At 33.0% G+C, this 15,276-nt stretch overlaps 1 protein-coding gene and 2 long non-coding RNA genes across 3 annotated transcripts; 1 reads left to right on the top strand and 2 right to left on the bottom strand.

Moving 5' to 3' along the window:
* Positions 1-1,916: 1,916 nt before the first annotated feature.
* Positions 1,917-2,570, bottom strand: LOC130710863 (uncharacterized). Its single transcript, XM_057560247.1, has 2 exons — positions 2,364-2,570; positions 1,917-2,271 (listed from the first exon to the last, which is right to left on the bottom strand). Exons 1-2 carry the CDS (start codon positions 2,529-2,531, stop codon positions 2,026-2,028), a joined length of 414 nt encoding a protein of 137 aa, XP_057416230.1. The 5' UTR covers positions 2,532-2,570; the 3' UTR covers positions 1,917-2,025.
* A 1,785-nt stretch (positions 2,571-4,355) lies between these two features.
* LOC130714320 (uncharacterized) lies at positions 4,356-5,986 on the top strand. Its single transcript, XR_009011247.1, has 2 exons — positions 4,356-4,505; positions 5,718-5,986. It is a non-coding gene; the product is annotated as an uncharacterized LOC130714320 (long non-coding RNA).
* A 6,078-nt stretch (positions 5,987-12,064) lies between these two features.
* On the bottom strand, positions 12,065-14,877 carry LOC130713688 (uncharacterized). Its single transcript, XR_009010978.1, has 3 exons — positions 14,044-14,877; positions 13,883-13,950; positions 12,065-13,033 (listed from the first exon to the last, which is right to left on the bottom strand). It is a non-coding gene; the product is annotated as an uncharacterized LOC130713688 (long non-coding RNA).
* Positions 14,878-15,276: the final 399 nt, after the last annotated feature.

The raw sequence follows: 15,276 nt of genomic DNA, 5'->3' as shown, positions 1-15,276 counted from the left end.
TTCTCTGTCTAAACCAAATCATGTGAACCTGATGAACTTGAGAGCCTCATGTTGTTATTCAACTTAGAACTTGGCAATATTGCTTCCAAATATCTGAGGACTTAATAGTAGAAGATATAATGTCATGCCTGCTGTCCTTTTAAATAACTGGAAGTATTTGCCTAAAATCACCTTCAAGAACAACAACCTTGACGCAACGTTGAGTATTACATGTTGAATATTCATGAACACCAATAGGTACAAAAAATCTAGAATGAGTTATCCTACTTCCAGACAATAATAAAGAAGCAATACCACCTGGCGCAACATTAAAAAAAATTAGATGTTGGCTCCTCAATGCTCCAAACAATGTATTCCAAACAATTTTTTTCCAGTACCCCCATAGCCATATAGGAAGAAGAATCCACCCGATCTAGAAAAGGTTGTGTCCATAATATGATAATAGGCATTCCATTGATCATCATTGAGAGAATTTAACAATGACATGTGCTTCTATGTTTTCTCTGCTCTATTGTAGTTAAGTTCATCATCAATAAATTTATTGTCAAATTGAAGCATCTCAGTAATGTCTGGGCAAGGCAAGCATTATGGCTAGTTACTATCACCCATCCTTTGTAGAAACCGAGGGGACAACAAATCAGGTGGTCCATGGGTGGAAGAAGAAAGAACAAAATGCAAGAAGTACTGGAGGGCAAAGGTTTTGTTGGTTTGGAACTCAATATGGAAATCACACATACACCAACATGTATATAGTGCCACGAAGGGATTGGGTGTGATTTAATAACCACCCAACTACCATAGCTAACACATTTAGGAGATTGAACAGAAAATTAAATGGTGTGCAACAACTTGTCTCACGCATGTCATAGATCATACAGTAGGATAGATAGCTTACTTCTTCTAGACATTTACCAAAAGAATAATATGATTAATTTTAAATGAGTTCCAACAACCCCAAGATATGCAAAACATACGTGTGGGAAGCAGAAGGCTACAATAAGGTAGGAGTATCTGATACAAATTCTATCTGGACGCTTACTTTCCACATGAAAGCAAATCTCCATTCAATATAGTTTACTATTAAGTTATTAAAATATGGAAATTGCTAGAAAATGAGATATAGGGTTTGGTATTGATTTTGACTCTGGAAGCTAGTTGTTATTTATCACTGCAATTGAATTGAAAATTTTATGTAGCCATGCATCTCAATATAACTTCGTGATGGTTCAATAGTATAAAAAGCATATTAAAATATTGATAAATTCACAATGTGATATCAATTTTTTTTTATAATATACAAATAAAAACTATACTAAAAACATATTTAAATTACCATATTACTCTTTGTTTTGAAAACCAAACTAACAAATCACATCTATTGTGATTTTAAGTTTAAGTGATATACTCCTAATAAGATTTCTTATATGTATAATAATAATCTCAAATATTCTCTAAATCTCCATAAAAAAATAGGATTGGATAAAGAAAATGCAAATATCATTTTATGAAGTTGTTTTTCATGAAAGTAGGAAACAAAAATAAAGACTTATATTGTTATCACATTTTTAAACCAACAAAATAAATTAACTTAATTAGTAGACAACTAAAAGAAAACACGACAAATAGAATAAAATAAAAACATGTCTCCAAATAGCTTTTGTCATCTTGCTCCTTGGCTATTCACACATCTTTTCTTGGTAGTCCATTGATGATAAGCTTAGTTGCTAAAATTATGAATATACAAAATTATTTTCTAGGAAGGATAACCATTAATTGAAAAAACCATTCCAAGGGAACAAACCCTCCCTAGTGAGACAGAAAATACATCAACAAAGCAACAATTCAAAGACAAAGTTCATACTAATTTTAGTTAGAAAGACAACAAATATGATGATAAAAAGAGAAAAACCCCAACTTCTAATTTGGCATGAATAGAAAAGCCTTTTTGAAACATGATAGCCCCAAGTTGCAAAATTAATCCTTATACAAAGTATTATACTACTTAATTCCAACTATTCATATGGATTAACCTTCCCAATGTGAATCACAGTTGGATCCCTCTTGTCTATCCCCATGTAAACCACATCCCCCATAACCAGTCATTTGATTGAATAAATTCAATCCATCCTCTTCTAAAATGGCCTTCGTTAACTCTCCTAGTGTGTCAATATAGAGAGAGAAAAAGTACCTCCTACTGAATTCATCCCTCAACACACAACAACTTGGCTTCATATGCAGCATAGAAAACCTGATCAAAGCAGCAGGAAGAACCTAAACATAACATAGAAAGATCTCAATTAACTAATGGATAAAGGTAGTATAAAATGAAAAAATCACCTAGAAGGATGCTCAAAGAAATGTACCTTCCTATTGCTGACCACATGAGACATTTTCAGTGTAAAATAAAACTCTTCATTAAGCTCATCTGCATCACTATCAACTTGAACATGTATATAGTCTTCATCATCCCAGCCAATCTCACGAAAGATAGGTGGCAAAAAGTAGTTAACCTCCCAGATTTCCCTATCCATGATCTTTATATGAAACACAAATTGACCCAATTGAAGGCATCTAACCATCCACCATGAAACAAATTGCATTGAACCCTAAGGTCAGAGATACTCGTAGTGACATGTAAATAACAACATTCTTCTACATCCAAACATTAAAAATTGATCCACCAGCATCAATCAACAAAACAGTTTCACTAACCATGTTGTCATATTCACTGATAAACATTGGAGGCAACTAAGTGTATTCCCGAATTGCAACCAGAGAAAAAAAAACATCACATATAATATAAAAATTATGGAGAATATTTTAAAAATATAAATCAAAGGACTCGGTATCCATGGTACAAAACAAACTCTACAAGCAATGAATTCTCATTATTGTTTTTTGGTACATCGGAAAACTGGTTTCTCATTATTTTTATGAGAGATATAATATTATGCATAAAAATAATTAACAATCAGAATTTGGTAAATTATTGAATTTATAGATCAATTTATGTCCATCATACTTGAAAAAAATTAGATTAATTTTTGTCCATCAGACTTGATTTTTTTTTCCTTTAGTTCAGAAGCACAAAACTAAATTACAGAATTAATCAAAATGGGATAATATACTTATACTTATTGTCCAAAAAAAATGTTCACTATTTTGTACCTTTATATCATTGTTTATAAGTAAATAAAGCTAGAAGAGGTTCAGAATAGTAAAAATCAAAAAATAAATAGTATAATAAAATCTTATGTATTGACAAAGAAAAGAGATGAAGACAAACTTCATTGTTTATAACCAAAACATTTGCTTATAAAGAAAAACCAAAACATTGATTCATGCATTAGAAAATAGATTAAAAAAACCAAAGGGAAGACTATTTGAAGCAGATTCATAGTTCAAGAAAGTAGTCAAATAAGTAAGCAAAAAACAAAACTATGGGTTTTAGACTATGGCTATTTCAGTACATGGAAATTCGAGGGGAGCACGTAGTAACTTTCAGCCTACTTGTTCATGTGTTGGAAAGAAACAATCCTTTCAGGCTTATATATAGGTGCAAGTGGGAAATTGGCTAGCCTTTTCACTAAATGGATATTGTTGGTAATAATACTTTTTTTATATGTAAAATGGTTTTCAGATGAAGAGTTACGTATCAAAAAAAAAATTTCCAGAGATCATGTGGTCAAGATAAAAAGCATATGCACAATATAAGGCTGAAACTAAATCTACCTTTCCAGGCATGCACCGAGATACACAGCCATCATGAGTTTCGTAACCCAAAGACTTCTCTCATGAGAGAAACTTTGTGTATAGCTACTGTAAAACTGAATATCATCATTTCATATGGTAGCTTGGAAAATATAACTCAAAACAAACTTTTAAACAAACATGGTCCATATGGATGTTACCAAGAACATGGTTTTAAACAAACTTTTAGCCTATAAACACGGTTGATAGATGAGACAAATCATGAGTAAGTTTTTTTTAATCACCCTATAAAACAATAAATACAAGAGATTTGTTCGGATAAACCTCTCAACACGTTTATTGTTACAAATAAATCCAAACTGAAATTGGCAAAATACTTTTGAAACCATTGGGGGATAATCCATTGTCATGATAACTGTAACACCTGTATTCGATTAATTAATAATCGGGTAAATTATTAATTTTAGTCAGGAGAAATTAATATTAGAATAGTATTAATTTTAGTAGTATGTAATTAATTAAGAGGGTTTAGTTTTGTGATGGTAATAGTAATAATGGAATTATAATATACTAAAAATAGGGTTAAGGTGGAAAAAGGGTAGACATGAGTTTTAAAAAGAAAAAAAAAAGAATAAAAAGAAGGGTTTAAAAAGAAAAAGAGAGAATCGTGTGTATAGTAGCAGGAGGAGAAGGAGAGAAAGAGTAGTGCGTGCGTGAAACTTCAGAAAGGGAGGGAGAACGGTTCCGTTTCAGAGATTTTGATCAGGGAACTCGGAGCTGCACTCAATCCAAAGGTAAGGGTGGGGTTTTGAGTTTCTAATGGGATTATGGTGAAAGATATGTGGAATTTGGGGATGTATAACTGTTGCTGTTAATGATGTTCTAGAAATCTGTAATTGAATCCAATGATTTTGGGGATTCTGGGTGATTGAATGAGGGAGGAAAAATATGGGATTGGGGAAAAACCAGCGGCTGGAATCTGAAACCCTGGACTGAATTTCTGATTTTAATTTCTGGTTTGCCATGATTTTCTGTTCTGAATTTACAATTACTGTACCTGTGTCCTGATTGATGGAATTTCTGGTTTTAAATTCTGGTTTGCCATGAATTTACAATTGATGATGCTGTGCTGCTGTCCAAAAATTTCCTGGGCTGGACAGTACACTTCGAGACCTGTTTTCGCCCAGTTAGAGTGCTCAAATGAAGATGTGATCAACTAAGAAATTGTAGGATTTTAAGTTAGCTTTCTATGCATATAAAATACATGATTTTTGGTTCAGTAACGAATTTAGGAGACCGCTTTTAGTGGCTGATGTTCCTGCTGTTTTTCCAGATTACGGAAATTCTGATTGTTTTGAAAATATAATTAGATTTAGCTTACATGTTGTATGAAAGTTAATGTCTTTATGTGCCATGTATTAGCTATGAGGATGGTGCATGTGGCTGAACACCTTTAGCATGAAATCCATGATTTATTTACCATATGTGATAGCTTCTTCCATGATTGCATGCTTAAGTGAGTTGTTTCATTGATTTGGTGTCAAAATTGCCTAAGGTGTCAGGGTAACTGTATAGTTGATAAAAATTGCATGTGTGCTGAATTGTGTTGTTTTAAGTGATGTAGTGATATAGGCGCAATGCCTCATGTTGAAGTTATGATTATGAGATGTATACGTCCTTTTGAGTCGCATAGCATCTGCATACTCTGTGATGGCCTGTATTGGCGATTTGTGATGAAGGCTTATGCCTTGTGCCTCTAATAATTGGCAATTAGTGATGAGGACTGAAGCCCTGTTGGTACCTCATACATATGCATAATCATTGTTGTGTTCGAATTGTATCCGAGTTGATGATGTTATTTGTGACTGTTTTTAGTAACTGAGCTATGTAAATGTAAAAGGAAATGGTGTGGCCTTAATCTAGCATATTAATTTTCATTCTCCTATTTATGTTACTCGATATCTCACCCCTTCTGTTTGAATGTTACCCTCGTCGGTAACGTGCAGGTAACCAGGAGGAGTAGTCTATAGCTTTTAGTTTGAGTTGGAGTCCTTGCTCTGATACGTAGCACTCGGGGGGAAATGGACGCTTGTTTTCCTTTCTGTTATAATTTGAATTAAGTTGTTATTTGAGAAGTTGTTTCTATTTTAAGTTGTGGGCAAGATACTATGTTTTCTTTAAGTTTTAAAGACATTGGATTCGCTGCATAACTATTTGTCAAAGTGAACTAGTTCAAAGACTAATTAACTGTCACAAGAGCATTTATGTTTATTTATGAGTTCATCTTAAAGTTTATGTGCTATGTATCTGTTACAGGAGCATTATGTTAATGTTTTAAGTGATTATGTAATGCCTCATGAGTGTTAGAATTTTTATCACTCTGATATTTGCAATACATATACCGTTTAGAATTGGGGTGTTACAATAACAACATGGAAATTAGATTTCAAGAAATAAAAAAAAAACATATATCGCATCCAAGGATTCAAATGGCTAATGGTTAATCATAATATAACTTAATTTAAGAAAAAAATATTTAATACATTAAAATAAAACATATTTGCAATTTCATCTTTCTAAAAAATCAATGACTTAGTTATGTTAATAATAAACTTAAAAAAAGACTTGCTAAAAAAATATAGTATACTCTACATCAGATGTTATATAGTTTGAAAATTAGATTAGCTCTTTAAAAAAAAAGATTAGGATGGTTAGTTTTGTTTGCTTGTTTGATGGTCATTGTAATCCTAGCCAAGGCACAACAACTATTACTGTAACTGTTTCTGCTCTTATTAAAAGAAAGGCATGCAATTTAATTTCAAAAAAAATAATTAATTGTAAGAATAATTTTATCTAAAATAAATACAAAGGCTCTGATTTCATGTCTATTCCATATATGCAAGGACCTCAAAATTTTCTTATATTATTGATATAAAATATTTCAATTCAAAAATAGTATAATATTTTAGAAAAACTAAATCTGCAATTAGATAAATATATTTTCCTCAAATGTCTGACATATCCCAACATCACTTCACCTTCATACTGCAAATGACAGTAATAGGGGATTCAAAAAGAAAAAAGTAATAACTTGATATTATCAAACCTCCTTCTCGCGGCTGACAACAGGTAGGAAGTACTTGTAAAACAGTTGAGGATGATTTTTTAGGTTAGCCATTGGCGGTCTTGTGAAGGAAAGGGGCTGAACAGAATCAAAGGAAGAAGATGAGGTCCACTCTCTTATGATACACTCCATCGATTCATTTTTAAGTGTCATTTTAGCAAAAATCTCTCCAACCAAGATAATTGATTATTGGAGTTTTTTTTATCATTCTATCATCTCACATCCTAATCATGAAGTTATAAGTTTTCCAACCAAGATAGTGGATAATTAATTTTTCTCACTCTCTCTCATATGATTAAAACGTTTATCATTCTTCCCTCCCTAGTAGCAATAAAAATTTATAACCTCCCTCCAAATCAACGAAATAAACATTTAACTTCCCTCCCATTCTTTTAATCAAAACTTAAGCTTCCCTCAAAAAAAAAATCACTAGTAAATATAATATGGCTTCATATTATAAGTTCACAAAATTTAGAACTCATCAAATATTGCTTCAAATAGTGGTGCTGAAACATGATCATTAACAAACCAACATATATTTGAGTCAGACGAGTCTGATGAAGATAACTTAGAAGAAGAGGTTGAAGCAACAATGACACTTGTATGTTTGTCCTTTCATGTGTGTTTAATTATGTTTGTCCTTTCATGTGTGTTTAATTACTTCACTTTTATGTATGTAACTATGTGCCTTTTGGAGAATTCATTTTCAATATTACAAGGATTTGTTTATTCACTTTGTTTTATTCCTCTATGCTCCTGTCACGGTTACGTGCTCCTGTATTCCTTTATGTGCTTTTTTCTATGTAACTTTGAAAACTCTTTTGAGTACTTTTATTGGAATTTAATTTCCACTTACTAGACAAAACTTTGAATTGATGTAATGGAAATTTAATTTTCACTTACTGTTATGGGTATAATTGACGAAATTGACCTCCAAACATCAAAACGACAGTTAAATAGGAACAAAAAATTTCTTCTAAAATGACGCTTAAAAGGAACGGAGGGAGTAGCTTAAATTGAAAAACAGAATCAATAAAATGGTTTAGAAAACTCAAAAAAAATTTGAAAGTTGTGATAGATTGCCATAAATAAGGTGAAATTAATGACAAAAACATATCTATATTTCATATCTGATTGTTATAATCTCTTAAAAATCTTGCAAATACCATTTGCTAATCGAATAATATAAAAAATGAATTAGAGGAAGATTTTGAATATTTAAATTACATTTCAATTTATTAAGTTTTTTAAGATTTATGTAGAATGTAAATTATATCAATTTATTCATTTGGTATTCAAAGGAAGTATTTATATCATGTGTTGTAGTTTTGATTTTACATCCAATCTGTAGATACCTTTTGATTTCTAATTACTATTGTTTCTGAAAAAAAAAAATTTAAACGTAAAAAAAAAAAGATAAAGTCTTAATTTGCTAGAAATAAACTTATAAAAACTCAAATTTATTATGATTACTTAAATATTATAACAGTTGTAGTTTAAAGGTTTAAAAATGGGAAACCTACATGTTTGAATAAGAAAGCATTCAAGTTTTCTGCTTGCCAGGAAAGTTATAAACGAGATTTCAAAATGTATTATATTTGTCTGATCATTTTTATAAATATAAAAAACGAAATTATGTGATCGATACATGAATGCTTCATTTGTATGAGACCTTAAATAAATCTATATAATAATATTTCATTCGGCTAGAAAATATAATTCCAAGACAAAATAATTGCTCCAACAAAATAACAACTCGCATTCATTTGAAAATGACCCTGATACAATTCTAACAAAATAAACCAAGAAAATCCACTGCCGCCACAAAACAAATGGAAAATTGGAAATTGGGAATCATAGAGAACCAAAACATAGGAAGGAAACATTCTGGAAAAACATCATCAAAACAACAAAACATCAAAAGGCGACAACAACCAAACATCAAACGGGGACTACTACAAAAACATCATCCTTCATATCTTTTCCTTCTTGATTGCACTTGACATTTCAAAGGCTTCTTGATTGCACTTGACATTTCAACAATTTCGGTATCGGGGGGAGATAGATGCTTGGAGGGTGGGGATGCCTGACTACCAACTCCTATGTTGTCTTCGGGTTCATTATCAGTTTCAAAATCTTGGGAACCGCCAGTAACTTCAACAACCCCATCCAATTTCTGATATATCAAATAATTAAAAATAAGTTAGACAAAATAATTGCACATGAATTAACAGAGAACTACTATGTAAAAACCCTGCTCTTAGACTTTATATAGGTATTTTTAGATTTCTTGAGTGAATGAAGAACAGCAAGGGGGACGACAACAGGCTTGGAGACCAGATTGCGGTTGGTACAAACATGTATAGTTTGGTCAGAGATGTTCAATTACACAATGGGTATATCAAGTTTTGATGCCTCTACAGAATTGGTGGAATCTTTTGTATAAGCCTAAAATGGGGCCATTAAAAAACAAAATAGTTACATCAACAAAATGGTTATTTTAAATTTTGAATCATGAATGTTGTCAAAAACAATTACTGGTTCATTATGCGAAGAGTAGGGATGGCAAGGTGTAGGGTCGGGCGCGAGTTTTGCCTCTCCCATACCCAAACCCGAAAAGGAAAACCCGAACCCAAGCCCTACCCGAATATGTCGGGTGAAGAAAATTGATGCCCATTTCCGACCCTATCGGGTTCCGGTATACCCTACCCAAACCCGAAACCCACAATGTTCCTTCCTTCTTGCCCAAACCCGACCCAACCCAACCCGAATGTACAAAAACACATGTTTTATGCAATTATTGAAATATTGGCATATTGCTATTAAGATAATGTTTGTAAGTGTTAGCAAATGAAGAGTTTCTATCTTTTTTCTCAATCACTGATTCACCATTCAACAAGAGACATAACCTTTGAAATTAAAGCATACATCAAACTTAAGAGAACAAAAGTCATAATCTTTGAAATTAGAGCATACATCAAACTTAAGAGAGAATACATCAGTACAAGGAAATAACACAAAAGTAAATTTTGAGTTCCACAATCAAAATCAGCAAGTTCTTCCAAAATGAGTAAATAAAACAGTGCCTTAAACAACATCTTCTTAAATGGGCACAAATGCAACAACTATCAATCTTCAAAATGGTAACCTGAAGAACTAGCCATCAGTTCCTCTGTATTAAGAAGTGAATCAAAATTAGGTTTGTACAGGGAGAGTTTTAGGTGCTTGGTTTTGGGGGTCTTGAGGGCTTTTTGGTTGTCCTTGGCTTTTTAGGCTTTTGGTTGTTCTTGGTTGCTTTTGCTGGTTTGGTTGGTGCTTTGGGCGGGTGGGGTTGTTGCTGGCTTGACTATTTTTTGATCCCTTTTGAGGAGGGTTGTAAATCCTTGACATTTACTCATCAATCAATTTATATTTTGCTTTCGGAAAAAAAAGAAGTGAATCAAAAGAATGATTAGTAAAATATTTAATTCAAAATATATAAAGCAAGTTAATTAAAAATACCTTCATCATCAGATTCCATTTCATTCAAAATGGTAGCATATTCTTGTGCAACACTAGACATTCAAAAGATATTGAAATTAATAGCTTATAACTATACCAGCATTCTCATCAGACCATAGCCAACTCCGACCCACATCTAGGCCTCTAATACAGTCCAACTAAGTCGGCTGCGATGATGGTTCAATATTCGACCACTGGTATTGAATGTCGCCTCAGAAGCTACAGTAGAGATAGAAATAGCCAAGACAGCTCTTGCAATTATTTGAAGTGAGGGATATCTCACATCAGTTACCTTCCACCAATTTAAAATGTCAAAATTTTCTGTTCTTGTTATAACTTCATCCCGCAAATTATGATCCAACTCAACTTTAATACTTAAACTTGAATTTTGTTTCCTCGTCTGAACAAACTTATCAAATTCTGTCAAATGTGCATTGTTAGCAACCCCAATACTAGATGAAGAAGACCTTCCACTAGTATCTTTGAGTTGATGATATCATCAATTAGCAAACCATAACACAATTCTTGAATTTTGTTAACTTCTGCAGCTACACTCTCTCCATACAACTTAGGAAAGTACAATTCAAGCAATAGCATTTTAAACTGAGGATCCAAAACACTAGCAACTCTCATAACATCATGAATCACACTCCAATAACTTTGAAATTTAATCATCATGTTTTTTTCCATGTCTTTAATCAATGGAATAGGGGAGTTCATCCAATCAGTTATTGCCAACTTAATTTCACAAATCTTAGGAAAGTAGAGGTTGGCTGTTGGATATTTAGTACCAGAAATCATCTCAGTTATGGAGCTAAACAGTTCTAGGCACTTACAAACATCCTTGGAAAATTGCCATTGAGAATTACTAGGAAAACAAGTGTAGTGAGAGTCATGTTGCTTTAATCGAATAAATACATCCTTGTAGCCAATGACAATGTCAAGCATCTTAAAGGTTGAATTCCATCTAGTTGGGCAATCCAATGCCAATTTTCTATTGAATGGGACTCGTAATTGCTTGGTCGTCTCTATTTATAGATGGATGAAAGGGAGAAGGTGATCTCAGGCGAAGGAAACTTGCAGCTGCAGGTCACTACCTCAAAATAAAAGAGAAGAAACAAGAAGAAAGGAAGGAAGACTCGTCCCAAAAGAAGAAAGGAAGGAGCGTGAGAGGGAGGGAGAAGAAGAGGATATGTGGAAGACGGAAAGAGCTGAAAACTTATTATTTAGCCATTGAAGAATTGTGGCTTTGCCACAGATTATAAAGAGAGTATAAATTGATTTAGGTAGTGTAGGATGTATCTACATAGAGCTATAGGAAAATTAAGAGGAATATAAATTATACTCCTAAAGATTATGAGAAGCTTTATGAGATTATAGAATGTAACTTGAGATTACTTTTGAACAAGTTTAAGTGACTCATGAATTAAGTATAATTAAAATCTTTTATCTCATTTTATTATTTTCTTTTATTTCAATTTCTAATTAATAAATTATGGATATTATATTAAACTCTTATTTAACCTAAATATTCACTTTATTTTTTTATTATAAACATTTATTTATCACTTCACCTAGACATTATCCAAGTAGGTGAAATCAAGGATGTTACACCCCTCTTTAACAATGAAATTGTGGATGTGTGCGCAGCAACACATATGAAGTAAAGACCTATCCCTCAACAAATTTTCCAACCTTAACTTATTCTTAACTTCTCTTATCATAGAATCATTAGTGTTGCAGTTATCTAGAGTGATTGTAGATATTTTGGAGTCAATGTTCCAATCCATACGACAGTAAACAAGTGCTTCACAAAGTCTATCACTAGTGTGCGGGGCAGGAACGTAAATAAACCTAAAATAACAAATTTGCAATATTTTCTTTTAATCATTTTGTCTTAAAAACACACAAAATAATTAAGAAAGTTATAAAATTGCAAAGCTCATTACCCTAATACTCGACTTTGTAAAGTCCAGGTGGAATCAATACAGTGGGTTGTGACCGTCGTATATCCCCTCTTTTGATTGTTGGAAGTCCACATATCTGAGGTTATGGCCACTCTTCCTTCATGACTGTCTAGCATCTTCATAACACATGTTTTTTGAAATTCATAGATTTTAATGACCTCCTTCTTGATAGTGTTTCGAGTTGGAACTTGAAACAATGGTTGGAGAGAATTGGAGTATCTCTGAAATCCGATATGATCCACTATCGATAGTGGATAATCATGCAAAATAATTGCACAGGCAAGCTGACTTTTTGAATTATCCGCATCATAAGCTCCCGCTCCCAACTCTTGCTTACCTTGTGAAGCTTTAGGCATGAGAAATGCTTGCCCTTTGTCATGGCCTCTTGTCTGTATCTTCATTTAGACACATTTTGCCACATGATTGCGCAAGTGGTTGGTTCCATTCTTCGAATTGCCACTAAGCTTTTTTTTTTTGCAATAAATGCATTATGCCTTGAGGGTCCCATTCACTTCAATTCTATTAAAATGCGGCCATACATCACTTCTAAGCCTCTTTGTTTTAGGTTCTACTGAATCTGCATCAGCTTGAGGATCAACCTGAGATGATTCATTAACTGCGAGAGCTTCAGGTGTAGGATTAGAAGCTCCTTTCGTAGTTGGTTGACAAGTACTAGCTTGTTCAGAACTACACACTTCCACACTTGTTATGTTCACTTGATCCATTTTTCCTATGACATAAATGAAATACAATGAATATTTATAATAAAAGAAAGCAAAACTGAACATACAGTAAATATAACTAAAATAAGAAAATTAGATACTAATAAAATAGTTACTAACTAAAGCAAAACTTTCTGATTACATAAAGAAAAAAAAACGCATACCATATCATATTACTTTTCTATCTAGCAATATTCTGAAATCCATCTAACAAAGTAGGAAAAAAAAATACTCTAAGCACTTAAAAAAGAACAATTATAACATATTCAATCACAAATTGACCCTAAGCACTTAACTTTGTACAAAATTACAGTAACCAGTAACTAAACTTATCCATAATTGATGGTTGAATTAAAATATAAACAATTTTTTTGGAAGCTAGAACATACAAGGATTTCTGAACTTATCCAAACTTAGTATATGATTCTAAGTTAGTATGTTTTTACTAGTATGTTTTTTCTTAGTAAATGTTCTTTCTGAACTTATCCAAACTTAGTATATGAATTCATTACGAAAAAGAAGAATATGATTCTACATTAGTATGTTTTTTCTTTTCATTCCTTTTCTTCAACATTTCTAAAATTGATCAATTGGAAAACAAGGAGGAAACAATTTTATAATCAAAATGACCTGACAAAGTCACTCGTATTCTCAAAACTAGAGAAAATCTTCAAAATAATTAGCAAGAATTCAATCTAAGTTTAGAAACCCTGGTCACTGCTAGATTTAACTGTAAAGTCAACAAAGCATTCATGAATTATCACAATTCACAACACTCCACAGATCTCGCACACAGTCAGAAGAACTGAAAATAGAAAGCAATTATGATGACAACAAAGGAAAAACAAGAAACTGACCAGAAAAAGAAACAACCACTGAGATCACTTCAACCTACTTCTCTCCCCTTCCATCATCATCATCGGTTCTGGTTAGAACAAGAAACAACGAAGTTAATTTCAACAAAATCAACATAGAAAGAAACATGACACAACTGAATCGAACAAGGCAAGGTACCTACGTGTTGAGCGTGTTATGAGCAATGGAGGTGAGATCGTTGGGTTTGGGGAACTTGTCGCGGGAGGAGGAGCTAGGAATGGAGAAGAAGTTGAGGGCGAAGAGGGTGAGAAGGGAGCAAAGGGTGAGGAAAGATGATGCAGCCGTCAGGGACACAGGGTAAAAAGAGTGACAAAGCATGAAGATTAACCCTAACTCTACTATTATATATACAGGAGGAAATTTAGTAAATTTATGTGTTCAGGTAGGGTTCGGGCATGGGTAGTGAACATCCCACACCCGAACCCAAATACTACTTTTTGAAATCGGGTTTTACCAGAACCCATACCCAGTCAACTCGGGTTTTACCCGTTAAATCAGGTCGTGTTTGGGCTAAATTTCCATCCCTAAGGAAGAGGCTGCAGGCAGTGCAGGGAAACTCTGTGTGTCCTTACTCATGTCCATAACAGGAGATTTTGTATTCCAACGAACTCAACATTCAGATCCTGATATTAAAAAAATTTGCAGCTACCAATACCAACAACAGAGAAAATAGTGCAATCATTGAATAATTAAGGATGGCATTTAAAATTTACCTTAACCAAACTCGAATAAGAAGATTCTTCTTTCAATACGGATGTTGGGGTGCCCATAAGAAGCAACATAGTGCCTCCTTCAATAGAGGGAATGGAAGTCTTGAACTGAGAAATAACATCCAGTTCAGTACACATTTTCTTAACACGATACGAAGGTTCAAACTTTGAATTAGAGCTGTTGTTGACTTCAATATTAAATAAAAAGGTCTGGCCAATCAGATTCATAATCTCTTGTGGAACCGTTGAATCACCAGAATCCTATGCAATGACAACCAAATATAAAAGGATAAGATCAATAAGATAATTTGCATAATAAATTTACTTTAGAATATAAAATATCTTGGTCGAGACTTAACCAAATCAACATAGGGTTTATTAAGAAGGGATGACGCTTCTTAATCAAATATCACAAAAGTGGTGGAGTCTTTATGAACCATAGCCCTGACCAGCACCTTACACTTGGGGCTTGTGATGGGTAATCTGCAAGTGTACATATTTCGCCCGATTTTAAAATATCGAACCACGGGGATTATGAGTTAAAAGCTCAGTTTAAGTCTTAAGTTTTGAGGTTTGTTTTAAGTTGACAAACATAAGTCGAAGTAGGAATATGGAAAATGAACATATAATTCAGAAATGAAAATGCTTTGGGTTCTTGCTCAACT

Source organism: Lotus japonicus, chromosome 4 (assembly GCF_012489685.1).
Source record: "Lotus japonicus ecotype B-129 chromosome 4, LjGifu_v1.2".
In the NCBI taxonomy this organism is placed as follows: Eukaryota; Viridiplantae; Streptophyta; class Magnoliopsida; order Fabales; family Fabaceae; genus Lotus; species Lotus japonicus.
Note: the sequence above shows the minus strand (reverse complement) of the source record. Positions and strands in the feature narration are given on the sequence as shown.